Below are 14,182 nucleotides of genomic sequence, written 5' to 3'. Positions count from 1 at the left end.
CCCGGCATTAGTCTGCCCGATCACTTTTAGGGGAGAATGCTGATTCATGGAAATTTTAACCAAATACAATAATGTTTTTGTCAATGCTACGCTCTTGAACCCCTAATTAAAACAATATTTTTAAGAAATAGAACAAGTTTTCATTTGTTTTAATTTAAACCGTAATCTTCCCGAAAGGAATTATTACATTTTAAAAGGATAGCTAAATTTTTTTGTTAGTTTTTTTATACCACTTTTATAGTTATTTTATAAATTGATTTGATTACCTCAATTTTTTTAAAGTAAATTTGTTTTTGGCATTGCACTGTTTACATATTCTATGTACTCCCGACAGTAAAATAAACCACTGTAAGCTTATATAAAGGACCAGCCATGAAGAAGAAGAAAAAAACATGATATATTGTGAAAACACCAGAATCTAAAATAATAATAAAAAAATAAAAAAAGCATACAGTGATACGGATTTTTGGTCATACAGCCCCGCACTAGTTAGATCTGTAAATCAGTCAGAATATAAAATATATTTTCTATTCTGACTGATTTACAGATCTATGACATACAATTTTACAATAGACAGGAGTAACAGATCACCATCTTGGTATGTTTTATTGGAGTTCAACACATGCGTGAATCAAACAGTACAGAGAGCAGCTTGAGGTATAACAACAGATAAGCACACAGACCAACACCAGTACAATCTGTAAAACCAAGATTGACCAGAGAAATGATCAACGGTTAGAGAGTACAGCTTACGCCAGCCCTTCACACTCTCACACTCTCTCACACACACACACACACACACACACACACTCTCACACACACACACACACACACACACACACACACACACACACACACACACACACACACACACACACACACACACACACACACACACACACACACACACACACACACACACACACACGCTGCAGTTTCACTCCCTTTATAGAGATGTGTCATGTTGGAAAGCTAGATTCTCTCCTTCCCGTCCCTTGGTAAACACAGGATAAACAAGGTGTCTGCAGCAGATATCAGGAGCGTTTGTTCACACACACATCTAGATAGTCACACATAACTCCAAATACATATCAAAGAGAAGAAAAGTGCTGTACCTATAAAGAAATGCTCTCAAAGGTACAAAAGGGTTTCTTTACTGAAGACATTGGCAAAACCTGACCACATGCTGGGGAAATTTTTTGTCTGCCTAAAATAAGTCAGTGAAACAGTTTCACTCCAAACTGCAACAAGAAACAAGAGCGGAAACTCCAACCTATGATTCTGAGCTTTACAGTTCCTTCATACTAATATAAAGTTAAAGTAACCAATACTGACTCTTGAAATAAAAGATGGAAAATAAATGTCTTTTACATTCTCAAACTGTACATTTCTGAGACTAATTTACAGCCAAAAACCATTTCAAATGAAATCAAACTGTAGTGCAGCATTGATAGATGAAATTGCACATTTGCTGAGAATTTAAGGTAGTTGCTAATAAAGTGATAAATAACTCAAACGTTACATCCATCCATGGATGTATAACATTATCCATGTCAAGATGAACCATATCAGCGATAGAGTCAAAAACAATAACAACAGCATTTACATGAGATGGTTAACATCCATGGGAGGTAAAATCTGTATGTTTTTTATGCATTGAATTTAGTGTACATATTAATAATGTGTAGGGGTATATGTAAATCTCTTAAAACTAATAAGTCAATTATGAAAACTAACAAGTCCCCACAATTATGTCGTGTCCCTCAAAGCCTCCTGTTATAAACAGAACAAAGCCACAATATTTTAGTATTAATGCTTGTGCATTATCAGACTGCATCCCTGCTACAGCTAACCTTTACTTAGCTCTTCTAACAAACCAGACATTATTGCTGCATGTACCACAGCTTCAGATTTTCATAGCTCCTTAAACCATTTCTCTTAAAATTGCTTTAACAGATCTACCAGTTTTGTGGTAACTAACATTTACAAACAGCATAATAAACTCCCAATAATTCTCCCAAAGTCGGCGATCCTCAAAATCACCCAGTTTTTGAACTGAAATTATTAGTGCCAAAGTTTAGTTACTCAAAAGATCTGGAGTTGTTTTCATTTGTAATACATATTTTGTGTAGTGTGACAAATCATATAAAACTATTAGCCATGCAAAAGTGCACCGTCTCCTTTGATTTGTGCTCACCTATATCAACAAATAAAATCTCGCACAAATACAAACACAACTAAAACCCATCTGGATGTTAAAAGCAATATATGTCTTAAGTTAGTTGACTTTACACTTAAATTATTTGCTAAGGTTAAACATTTGGTCCGTCAAAACAGTATGTACAGAACAGCGAGTCACAGTACTCGCGTCAAATGTCTGGTGTGTAAGAGTACCAAACGTTACATGATCATTAGCGGACTACATCTTAAACTAGCCACAATCTGTTCTTTAAGGCAGATTCATTTCATTTCTTAATAACAACGCTAAGCTTGACACCCTTTCCTCAGCAGTTGTGAACGTAAAATCCAATTTAAACTGCCTTGCAGTCACCATCAGTTCTCTAGAAACTCCATTTGTTTTTCGGTCTCGTAATAGACAGCGTTGAAATGAAGGACAGCTTAAATTTTGTATTTGAACAAAAGCTCTGTTAACACAGCCGAAAGGTGAATAATTCTATCAGTGCAAATTAAATTGAAATACATACTTTTTGTTCCTATTAATGCTTTCTAATAGGCAATGCTTTTGCCAAGAAGAAGAATAACATTAAAAGAATCCAGTGAAATAATAATCATATAATTTTCCCTTTGATGTGACCTATGTAGTGAAGTCCTTCTGCCTTTTAAATAATCAGTTTTAATTTGAATAAATTATAAATATTTTTAAAATTGTGTCTTATTCAATAACTGATTCAAATATCCGTTAATATGACAAAATTCTCAATTCTGAAAGCTGAACTGCTACCATTCATCTTTCTGCTATGGTATGTCTTGTCAGAGGTATTAATTGGAAATTTTAAAATAAATAATCCTATATATATATATATATATATATATATATAACATCCCTTTAAAGCAAATCTTCCGGCAGATAAAGTTGAAAAAAAAAGATGAAGAAAAACTAACAATTATTAGCTCCCTTTACAGATTATCCTTGAAGAAAGAGAAATAGGATTATTCAGCTGTTGCATGCAGGACCACAGTGAACACAAAAATTAGACATGGCCGGATCTGGTAATAGACTTTTACATACATTTTCTTGCTTTATACCACAAATATCAATTAAAAAAATAGACATTGACCTCTCGAACTCACACGGAACGGTATGCTTTAGGCAGGGAGTTCTCGGTGGAGCATTTTCAATGGAATGAAAACTTGGTAAAGTAAGAAAATGTCCATTATGAAAATGTCTAGATCATGAAACAGTTCTGATCACTTCAGCTGTGATAGTGTTGATTGTGCTGGAGAAGCAGGAGAGAAAGAGGGGATGCTGATGGATCTGCAAAGGGACTGACCCACCTCTGCCACAGGAGCAGAGCTGGGCCGCCCCTGAGGGTCTGACACTTATCTACAAGGCAAAGAGGGCGTCCTCGGACCTGCCTGGCTTTTTACTTGCACTGGCAGAAGCACCGGAAGCAGCAGGAAGCTCGTCACTCGGCGGGGTCGGCAGTGTGGGCACCATCTCTGCTGCTTTGGCTCTCTCCTCTAGAAACTTGTCAAACTCTGGAAGAAAGTTTTCATAAAGCGTTTAAAGTCAAAAACTGCATTTAACTGCTGGGTCTATGAATAGATACACTACCACTCAAAAGTGGCAAAAACAGTAATATTGTGTTATATATTGTGTAATATTTCAAATTTCAAATAGCGGTAGTATTTGAGTTTATTGACATAGCATCACCGGCTATTACATGGCAGATACATACTAAACATTTAACAACATAATGAGTACAATATAATGAAAACAAACTTAGACAAAAAAAAAAACAAAAAAACTTGATCCATAAATAAGTCCATAAAGGTTTGTCCTGATAAAAAGCCCTGTCTCAGACTCTCATAACATTAAAGATTGGACAGTCCAAAAGAATATGTTTTACAGACAAGTTGGTACTACAGTATTGACATTTTGGTGCTTCTTCACCCTTCAATAAATGCCCATGAGTCAGTCTAGTATGTATGGCCTATCCGACACCTTGTAAACAACTTGGTCGTGTCTTGATCTAAATGGATAGACACATCTTTTCCCAACCACAAAATTTATTTCGAATAATATGCTATTTTTTATTCTACCCATTCTTACAATTTAAAATAACTGTTTTATATTTTACAATGTAATGTAATATATTTTTAAAATGTAACTTATCCCTGTGATGGCAAAGCTGAATTTTCATCATCATTACTCTATTGTTTAGTGTCTCATGATCCTTCAGAAATCATTCTAATATGCTGATTTGGTGCTCAAGGAACATTTCTTATTATTTTCAATGTTGAAAAGAGTTCTGCTGCCTTTGTTTGAAATATAAATCTTTTGTAATATTATACATGTTCTTTACTGTCACTTTAGATCAATTTAATACGTCATTGCTGAATAAAAGTGTTTTTATTTTAAGAAAACCTTTTGAACAATAGTATAAAGAAATTTTTCATACCTTCACTTGTCACACCCTCCTCTCCTTCATCTCCTTTCTGAAGGGAAGTAGAAAAAGGGTAAAATTTCTACTTTAAAAAAGGAGCACAATTTGTTTGCAGCCACATCAAACATAATTTCTTCCCTTCAAAATTCCAATAGAAGTTCTTGAATTAACAGATTATCTAAATTATATTACCCAAAACATCCAAAGGTATTAGTATAGAAAATAAAAGTGTTAAAAGCATGTCAAGCAAGGGTCTGTTCACTACGCACTTGGTTTATACTAATATGTACTGAATATCCCAGAAAAGTAAGGAACGCAGCAAACCCATTCAAGGAGAGTTGTTAGTGACCCCAAAAAGAGGGTACAAGGTAGTCAGCCAGGAATAAAAAGGCAAAGAAAAAGAAATATGCAGGGCATATTTCTTTTCAAATAGGTGAGTGAGAAAAAAAAAAGTGAAATAAAAATAAACAAAAAGGAAATCTCACCACATCAGTACAGAGCCACTCCTCAATGTCATCCATGACAGAGGACTGGTCAAGAGCTGCCTATGGGCCCAAACCATGGGCCGGAGCCAAGCAAATTAAAAATACAAATAATAATCCCAAGAAAACATGACAAAACAAACAAACAACAACAACAAAAAAAACAATAAGACTTCAACATAAAAGTCTTAATCCAATATTAGTCAACTACCCCAATATGGACAGGGGAAACATGCACAGCATGTCACCGCAGAAAACAGCAGTTCAACACTCTATTGAGCTCCACGGACTGAATAATATTGGTTAAGAACACGTAAAAATAAAAAGTATATTCTGAACTCCTGCTTCCAGAAAGAATTTCTTGTCACTCAAAAGTTTACGTTCATCAACTAGTGTCATCTTCTGAGCCAGGAGTATGGTACACTACATACATTACTGTGTACAACGTACTTAGCATAACGGTAATATTCATCTTTATAAACCACTCCAAAATAAGTATCTCAACATCCAGCTCTATGTCTCATTCCTTGACATAAAACAATGAGTCCATAAGAACATATGCTGATGGAGAAGGCAAGAAACTGTCCTAAAATTAAAAAACACACACACACAGTCAGTCACAGAAACTCACCCCGGTGTTTTGCTGTCTGACATCCAAAGTCGGGGCCACTCCACTGGAAGCCTTTGTGTCTTCGAATGGTGCACTGGGAGTTCAAAACCAGGAATGTGTGAGCAATGTGTGATTGTTAAATGCAAACAATATAATATAATATAATATAATATAAAACATTTCATAGGATTTAAATTCTAACATACTATAGGGATGATGCCCCTGCCCCCACATTTATTGTAATTGAATTAGTGATTTGTGAATATATTAATTGTTTTAAACTATTTGGTTTAGTATTTAACATGAAATGAAACATTATTCAAACTAAACAAATACTTTTTTTAATGAATTAAAAAAAACTATAAAGTAATTAGGGATAAGTTAATGCTGTGGGGTATTACAACTAATTGGCTTAGTGTTTATATTTATTTCAAATAACATTGAATGATATATCATCATAAAGTCAGCTTTAAATAGGATAAAATTGACAGCACATCAAATATGGTAAACATGAGAACCCAATGAGGATTGTTTTAGTGCAACACAAACACAACGCACACACAAGCTTCCATGTTTACCATAAGTTATGAGCTCCATGTATGCGTTTATTAAAGTAAATCTGTTCATCATAAAATGTGATAGTATCTCTTCACAAGATGCTTGATAAATATGGATTCATTTTACAATGACTATGACCTTTATGGATCTTATATGTTTTGGTTACCTGGATTTTCAAAGGAAGAACGGAAAACTCAAAGTTTATTGGGTTTGGAACGTCATGAGGGTGAGCAAATGATGACAATTTCTGGGTGAACTACCCCTTTAAAGGGGCATTTAATTCGATTATAAAGTATAATCTATAGGTTGCATGACATTTTTATTTGCTTCATACTTCTTCCGCTCAGGAATGGTACCAGTCCTGGTCTGGGCAAACATGTCAAAGTCATCTTGGGGTTGACAGGTAGTCAAAGAGCTCAAGGTGCCAGTCACACTGTCAGAACCCACATCTGTGAATATTCTCACATTAGTGCAGGCAAACCAAACAGCACACCTCCAGTTATAAAAAATGTACAGAATATTGTGGATGCAAGGTACGAGACTCACCCAAAACCGCCAGTCTGGAGGAGAGTGTGACGGGAGAGGCAGAGCGAACAGCAGCGACAGAGGGAGGCAGGCTGGATGGAGGAGTAGCGCTGATCCTGGGACTGACCACCGCAGGAGACCCCGGTCCCAGGTCAATCAGGTTATCTTCTGTCGCCTCGTTCAGGACCTGTTGATATACAACACCATTTCACATAGACACACATGGTTACAGACACTTTAGGGAAAAATGTAAGATTATTTATTTGCTATCTTACCTTTACACCATGAACATTTTCAAACTGGCTTTCATACTTCTACTCGTTTTACTTTTGCTTAAAGGAATAGTTCACTTCAAAATGAAAATTCTGTCATCATTTACTCAGCCTCAAATTGTTTCAAACCGGTATGGATTTCTTTCTTCTGCTGAACACAAAGGAAGATATTTTGAACAATGTCAATATCAAGACAGTTGATGGACCCCATTGACTTCCATATAGTAGGGAAAAAAAATACTATGGAAGTCAATGGGGTCCATCAACCGTTTGGTTATTGCCTTTATTCAAAATATCTTCCTTTGTGTTCAGCAGAAGAAAGAAATTCATACCGGTTTGAAAGTATTTTCATTTTGAAGTTAATTATTCCTTTAAATGCAGTCAGTTCTACAGGTTGAGAAAAGTTAAGACAAATGGTTGGAATGTAATACATACGATGCTTTCACCGGTTTCACCAACTCTTTTGTGAGAGGAAGTCTAATCTTTAACTCAAAGTACACTAAGAATTGATGAAAAGGTGAAGTGGTGAGACTGTACAGGAACATTGACTATTAGACTGGGCACAAGAAGGATGGCTAATGGATATTCCCAGGCTAATTATTTCTCGGTGTGTGTGAATGTTACTCATAGTCTTTGTTTCTTAGCCACTTAAAAAAGGTATATTGCTGTATTTCAGAGGGGTTGTGCTTAAATGTGTTTGAATTCTCTATTTTACAAGTCAAAAGCACTTAAAGAAACACAAATGAAGTCAAAAACGTAATTCGTTGGTGTCGTGGCACGTTGGTACGAGACATGCTCGTGACAAGAAATTATTTATTCCAAGACAAAAGACCATAAATAATAAATATAATAGACACATGCTGTAAAAATGTGATTTGTCAGAAGCCATAATACATCTGTGCTGTATAGCTGTACTGTGCAACAAAATAGAAAAAAGCACATTAATAATCTATGATAACTGGCTTCAGATTCTATGACAGTGAATTACATCATATTTAATATGTGCATCTCGACGCCTTTCCGTAGTACTAGACACCACATTAGTAAATTCAACAATTGCTTTTAACAAAAATACCCAAAATACATTGCTATTCAAAAGTTTGGAGTTTTTAATTTTGTTAAAAGAAGTCTCTTATGCTCTCCTAGGCTGTATTTATTTAATAAATAATACAGTAAAAACAGTAATATTGTGAAATATTATTACAATTAAAAAAAAAAACTTTTCCACTTTAATATTTTTTTAAATTTTATTTATTCCTGTAGTGGCAAAGCTGAACTTTTAAACAGCAAGTCTTCAGTGTCACATGATCCTTTAGAAATCATTCTAATATGCTGATTTAGTTCTCAAGAAACCTTTCTTATTTTTATCAATGTTGAAAACAATTGTGCTGCTTAACGATTTTGTGAAAACCGTGATATATTTTAATCGTAATATATATCTTACTAACCCCAAACTTTTGAACGGTTGTGTATTTTTCTCAGGAAATCCTGAAAACTACTAAAATAGCCTAAAGTAGCATATAATTGCTGCATTAAGCTATTAAAAATCATATATCCATTAAATAAAATGCACCGTTCCTAAATCCCCATGTAGCCTATTTTATTTGAAGCAGTGGAGGAACTAGTACTAGGGTAAGCAGATGGAGGGAATGGCAAGCAAAGGTCACAGACTGCAGGACAGGCATTCTACATGCTAGTGGAGGTTCAATGGATGCAACACGGGACTGGGACTGCACTGGCCAATACTGACACAACATTCTTTAGCATCTGCATGTCCAAGTAAAAAAAAAAGAGATTAGATGACTCATACTTGCCTCCCTCAGCTAGCAATAGCAAAATATAAAAATAAGAAAAACAAATCACAAAACAGACCAAACCACACAATAAGTAACACCAACATGCAATCACATTTTCAGTTGATAACCGCACATGATGAAAGTGTTTGCATCTCAAAGCAAACGTACCATGCTTTCTCAGAGCATACTCTATATTAGAGAAAAAAGCAAGCAGTGAGGGGAAGATAAAATGACACGTGTGACTCTGAGCTGTGCTTTTGGCATGAACAAATTTACCTTACGTGTGTTTGGAGGGGGAAAAAAATACACATTGATGATGAACTGATGTTAACACACAGATAAAACCACTCTCTTTAAGAAGACATAACCCACCCCATTGTTTATGCCTTGCGCACTTCGGCCAGATCGGAACCTCTCGTATCTAAAGAAAAGTGAGAAAAAACTAAATCATTAAAACCTTACCCTCACTTAAAAGAGCCTTTTCTTGAAGCTTTAAGAGGATAGTTCACCCAAAAATGGAAAATCTGCCATCATTTACTTACCCTCATGTTGTTCCAAATCCATTAGACTTCGGTTAATCTTTAAAAACACAAATATATTTTCAATGAAACAGGACGTGTTTCTCCAGTGAATGTCCAGGTAACCAAAAAATATCCATAAAGGTCATAAAGGCAATAAAATGAATCCACATAATTGAGCGGTTTAAAGTCTTGTGTAGTGATACGATCGATTTATATGATTAACAGATTTCATTTATACTTTTATTCACATACTGTATAAACATATACAGAAGCTTGCGTGTGTATCACATGCAAATAAAACTTTTTGTGCATCAACACTCGCACATTTGAGCTTCTGTGTTTAACATATGTGATGCGCTCAATGTATGCGTGTCAGTAATTGTTAAGATGTAAATAAAAGTCTAAATAAAATCTTTTCATTATATAAAATGATCATTTCTCTTCACAAGACTTGGATTAAACTGCTCGATTCGTGGATTCATTTTATGACACCTTTCAATGAACGGACAGAAGCCTCTCAGGTTTCATTACAAATATCTTCATGTTTCAAAGATTAACCAAAGTCTAATGGGTTTAGAACAACATGAGGGTGAGTAAATGATGAAAATTTTGAGGTGAACTCTCCCTTTAAAGAAAAGGCAAATTCATCCTGCTTGTTCACACCTCTCATATCGTAGGAAAATGTTGTTGAGGTCGTCGTTGACGTGCAGGAGCTCCTCCGTGACTTCCTCATTGGACACGCGTGAGATGAGCTCAACTATCCTCTGCTGCATGGCCCTGCACGTCCTGTTCAATTCCTTCCAAAAAGCAAACAAACCTTGTAATACTGAATAATAAAAATGGTCAACACAATGTTGTACCAACACTCCCTCTAGTGGCCTTATGTAGCTCTCTCAAGACTCTAGCAATATAAACAAAAAAACAAAAAACTGAATGAGAAACCTGCAGAAGCTCATGATCAGATGGATCCTCTTGACCGGGAACCATCTCGGTCAACATCTCCGACATCACCTTAGTGTTCCCGCGCACAATGTCGAGCTCACTGCGCAGCTTGCAAATCTAATCAATGATATTTTATGACATCATTAAGCAATCTGTGGAAACAAATGTTGATCCATCCCATGTAAAAGAATAAAAAAGGAGGTTGTGTAGTACCTGTTCTGGGGAAGGGTTGATGGGCAGATTGGGCATCTGTGGGGAAGTGTGGGTCACAGGGGTAGAGAAGGGAGGAGCGGAGGCAGGGTGAGGGTGAGGGTGAGGGTGAGGGTGAGGGTGAGGGTGAGGCTGTGGCTTGGGCTGGACTGGGGCACTGTATTTCGGCTGATCCATATCTGGAGCACTTTGCAGCTATTATCAACAGAGCAAGACAATGAGAGATAGTGCAGAGATAAAGAGGGAAGGTAAAGCGATAAAGTTAAGTAAATGATAAGGCGCATTATATTTTAGAGGAAGCCACCATAACCTCTGTGACAAACAAACCATAACATACCTGGAGTCAACACCTACCAGTTGTGGTGTGTGAATGGGGGACAAGGTCTCCAAGTCAGACGTTGGAAACTCTATACCCTTCCTCTTCATTTCTTCATAGACGTGGACTACTCCTGTTAAATCTGGACTACTCCTGAAGGCATCTGCCCATGCCTGATGTATAGAGTACATGCAAACTTAATATGCGAAAACATGACATAAATTGAATCAGAATAGCTAGCTATTAATATAGTTTATAACCGGTGTTGCATACTATTACATATTTCTATAAGAATGCACATTCGGCTGCTCAGATCCTCTATACTTGAACATTCAATATCTTATTAAACAAGCTACACTACTGTTTAAAAGTTTTGGGTTCGGTGAGATTATTTAAATAAAATTTTGCAAGAAGACTCTCACCAAAGCTGCATTGATTTGATCAAAAATAGAATAAAACAGTTCCATTTTATTGTTAGAATTTAAAATAACTGTTTCTATTTTAATATATTATAAAAATGTAATTTATTCCTGTAAAAGCAAAGCTGAATTACTTAAGTCTTCAGTGTCACATGATCCTTCAGATATCATTCTAATATGCAGATTAGGTGCTAAAGAAGAATTTCTAATTATTATCAATGTCGAAAGCAGTTGTGCTGCTTTATTATTTTTGTGGAAACTGATACATTTTGTTTTCAGGGTTTTTTGATGAATATAAAGTTTAAAGGAATAACATTTATTTGAAATAGAATTTCTTTACTTTTACTTTTGAAAAATGTAATGTGTCCATGCTAAATAAAAGTATTAATTTCGTTAAAAAAAAGAAGAAAAAAAGACTAAACCCAAACTTTTGAAAAGTAGTGTAGTAACTACAATCAGGTGACTGTTTTAAATAGTTGTTTGTATGGCGAACAAAAATGCAAAGCACAAACTTCACTTGCTTAGTTTCTTTAGACAACGCCATTCTAGAGATTCCATCTTGATCATTTTACTATGAGAAATTTCTGGCATCACATTAAATGCAAGACCATGTAAATTGAAGTTACCCTTGGTCATTGGAGCCAAACTTGGTAACCTGATCCACTAAGTTGTAATGAGCACAACTTCAGTGCCAACGAATCAGCCGGATCTCCTTGACTACCGAGCATCAGGTAACCAGCCCCATGATGCACCTCCTCCTCTCTCTCTCTCTCTTTCTCTCTCTCAATAATGCTCTCATTCTTGTCATTTTCCTTTCGTCATGGTGTGTTTAAACCATAAGGCAAATGCATGTTTCTAAACTGATCATGAACAATCAAAACCAAAAAATACAGATTTTTTTTTTCCATACCTGTATCAAAGCTAGTACTTTGTCCTGCACTATGGCCGGTGGGTTGTTTTTAGGAGATATAATTTTCACCAAAACACCATCTATGAAGTCCCGGGTGGTGACGAGTGCGTGGAACCGATAGCCACAGTTCTTTACACATGTCTCAAGCACCTGAACACATTATGAAAATCTAAATAAACAGGACATTTTAAAAAGGAATTATTAGCCGTTAGTAAGACTATAAAGAGAATAGTTTTCCATCGACTGTTGCCCACCGTCAGTGTAAGCATCACCTCCCTGTAGTTTTTATTCCCATTAAGCCTCTTCTTCACAGCTCTTATAGCATCCTTAGGCCTATAAATCAGATAACACAAATAAAAAACAATTCTAATTGCTAAAAAGCAATTCATTATGGAGTTAGTCAAACCAAAAATTAGTGGGTGCAGGACACATTAGTTAATTTATGTAAGTGATGATAGCAAAATAAAGTAAACTGTGACATATTATAGCCAAAAATTCTTCATACAGTGGACTACCAGTGAAATGTATAAAAAATTTGGGACCAAAAGTTATTCAGACACTTTGACCTGACCATGTTTTGCTTACGAGTTGTTTCTTTAATTGCTTAATGTGAACATTTTCCACCACAGACTGAACAAAATTAAGCATTGCTTGGTAATTGGTTGACCTAAATTAGTAATATCTAATTGTGTAATTATATTTAACAGCTATTCAACCTAATTAATTTGTGAGACAGTCTAACAGAAGGATGGCCAAAACCAGATAAATATCAACTAATTTGATCACTTTAAGTTCGTCATATTTTAATACCATTTTCTAAACTATACCAAATAAACTGTGATAACATGAGAAATGTTGAAGGTGTCTGAATAAATTTTGGTTTGACTGTACAATGACACGGTCAAGTGAATGAATCATGTTCTGCTAGAAAGCATTACCAGGTTCCATAAATAACACATTGCTGAAGAACAATCATTTTATGTAACATCCTGGACTTGATCCTTCAGCCATTATTAAACATTTTATATAATGAAAATTATGTACGACAGCAACTTCTGGATTAGTGTAACAATGTTTTTCGGTTCCTAAGGCTTACGGAATATGTCAGCAAAAAGGTCAATGCAATGAATCATGCATTTTTCATGTCTCACCCATCTTCTGTTTCATTGATTAAGTCGCATATTTCCATATTCAAGGTCCAGTCTTCACTTTGCAGGGAGCCATCTGTGGCCCTTTCTGGAGAAGATCAAAAGGCAAACTGATAAGAGAATCTGTTACTGCCTGTTACTAAATGAGAATCTGGAAAAACATTGGCACTAATGACATTGCACTGATCTGCAAACCGCTGTGCAATATGTGCTTGATAATGCTGGGTGTCTTCCAACACAAGCGGTCATATTCCTCACACAGAGTGGGGATTTATAAATGTTGATCATTAGTGTGATTCATTTACACACATTACCTCAATCTTTTGCTATGAAACTGGGTGTGAGAGATAAACGCACTGTCGTGTGGCTACTGGCTAGCAGGCTAATAACCGTTGTAGTACTAGTTTACTTAAACTCATTTCAGCATTTCGCCTCCCTAGAATTGTTAATTTAAAGAATTACGGAAATTACTATTTTGCAGCACATTTTGAGAACTAACTGTGAGTTAGAGCACCTAGCATGAATGAGCATTAACTTAGCTGTTAGCCAGCTAACTGACAGGCTCTCCATATGGTGAGCTTCTGTACAGCGGCTCAGCTAAATGCATCGCCTTAGAGTTTACCTGGTTGTAACATAATGTTTAAGCATAATTTTATTTCTGAAAAACATACCAATGCACTGTCCCACCGGAGTACTGTATGGGTTTCCCAGCAAGAACTCCATCTTGTCAACATATCCAACGATTAACAGTCAATGAGACAGTAAACACTCAAGCCCCGCCCATGAATGACTCCTATTGGTTGATTTATTCAGGGCTGCAAAGCTATTGGCGGAACATGCTGTCT

General features: G+C 35.8%; 2 protein-coding genes and 1 long non-coding RNA gene across 6 annotated transcripts in view; 1 reads left to right on the top strand and 2 right to left on the bottom strand.

Annotated features, from left to right (window-relative positions):
- shisa9a (shisa family member 9a) overlaps positions 1–14,182 on the top strand; it is a 736,130-nt gene that overhangs the window by 186,411 nt on the left and 535,537 nt on the right. The window lies entirely within an intron of this gene.
- LOC143710178 (uncharacterized) lies at positions 581–1,042 on the bottom strand. The gene is made up of 2 exons (XR_013194477.1): positions 903–1,042; positions 581–760 (listed from the first exon to the last, which is right to left on the bottom strand). It is a non-coding gene; the product is annotated as an uncharacterized LOC143710178 (long non-coding RNA).
- tom1l2b (target of myb1 like 2 membrane trafficking protein b) lies at positions 3,236–14,117 on the bottom strand. 4 transcript variants are annotated; one of them, XM_077201135.1, is made up of 15 exons: positions 14,009–14,117; positions 13,341–13,425; positions 12,444–12,522; positions 12,190–12,339; positions 10,899–11,033; positions 10,548–10,739; positions 10,335–10,451; positions 10,056–10,189; positions 9,244–9,292; positions 6,825–6,990; positions 6,613–6,727; positions 5,742–5,814; positions 5,114–5,173; positions 4,644–4,680; positions 3,236–3,720 (listed from the first exon to the last, which is right to left on the bottom strand). In XM_077201135.1, exons 1-15 carry the CDS (start codon positions 14,058–14,060, stop codon positions 3,566–3,568), a joined length of 1,599 nt encoding a protein of 532 aa, XP_077057250.1. In that variant the 5' UTR covers positions 14,061–14,117; the 3' UTR covers positions 3,236–3,565. The 4 variants fall into 4 exon arrangements, with proteins under 4 accessions (XP_077057250.1, XP_077057249.1, XP_077057251.1 ...); XM_077201134.1 differs by having other exon boundaries at positions 3,433–3,720; positions 9,235–9,292; XM_077201136.1 differs by lacking the exon at positions 5,114–5,173 and having other exon boundaries at positions 3,433–3,720; positions 9,235–9,292.

This window comes from Siphateles boraxobius, unplaced genomic scaffold (assembly GCF_051911475.1).
Source record: "Siphateles boraxobius isolate OS27281-9 unplaced genomic scaffold, OSU_SipBor_1 46, whole genome shotgun sequence".
Classification (NCBI taxonomy): Eukaryota; Metazoa; Chordata; class Actinopteri; order Cypriniformes; family Leuciscidae; genus Siphateles; species Siphateles boraxobius.
The sequence above is the reverse complement of the archived record's forward strand: the minus strand, read 5'-3'. Positions and strand labels throughout refer to the sequence as shown.

What these genes read in the sequence shown, in the direction of transcription:
- tom1l2b (XM_077201134.1), bottom strand. Translation starts at nt 14,060, where the DNA reads ATGGAGTTCTTGCTGGGAAACCCATACAGTACTCCGGTGGGACAGTGC. An exon ending in ATCAATGAAACAGAAGATGG is followed by an intron (nt 12,523 to 13,340) that starts GTGAGACATGAA and finishes TCTGATTTATAG; the next exon opens with GCCTAAGGATGCTATAAGAG. An exon ending in CTCCAGACTGGCGGTTTTGG is followed by an intron (nt 6,728 to 6,824) that starts GTGAGTCTCGTA and finishes GAATATTCACAG; the next exon opens with ATGTGGGTTCTGACAGTGTG.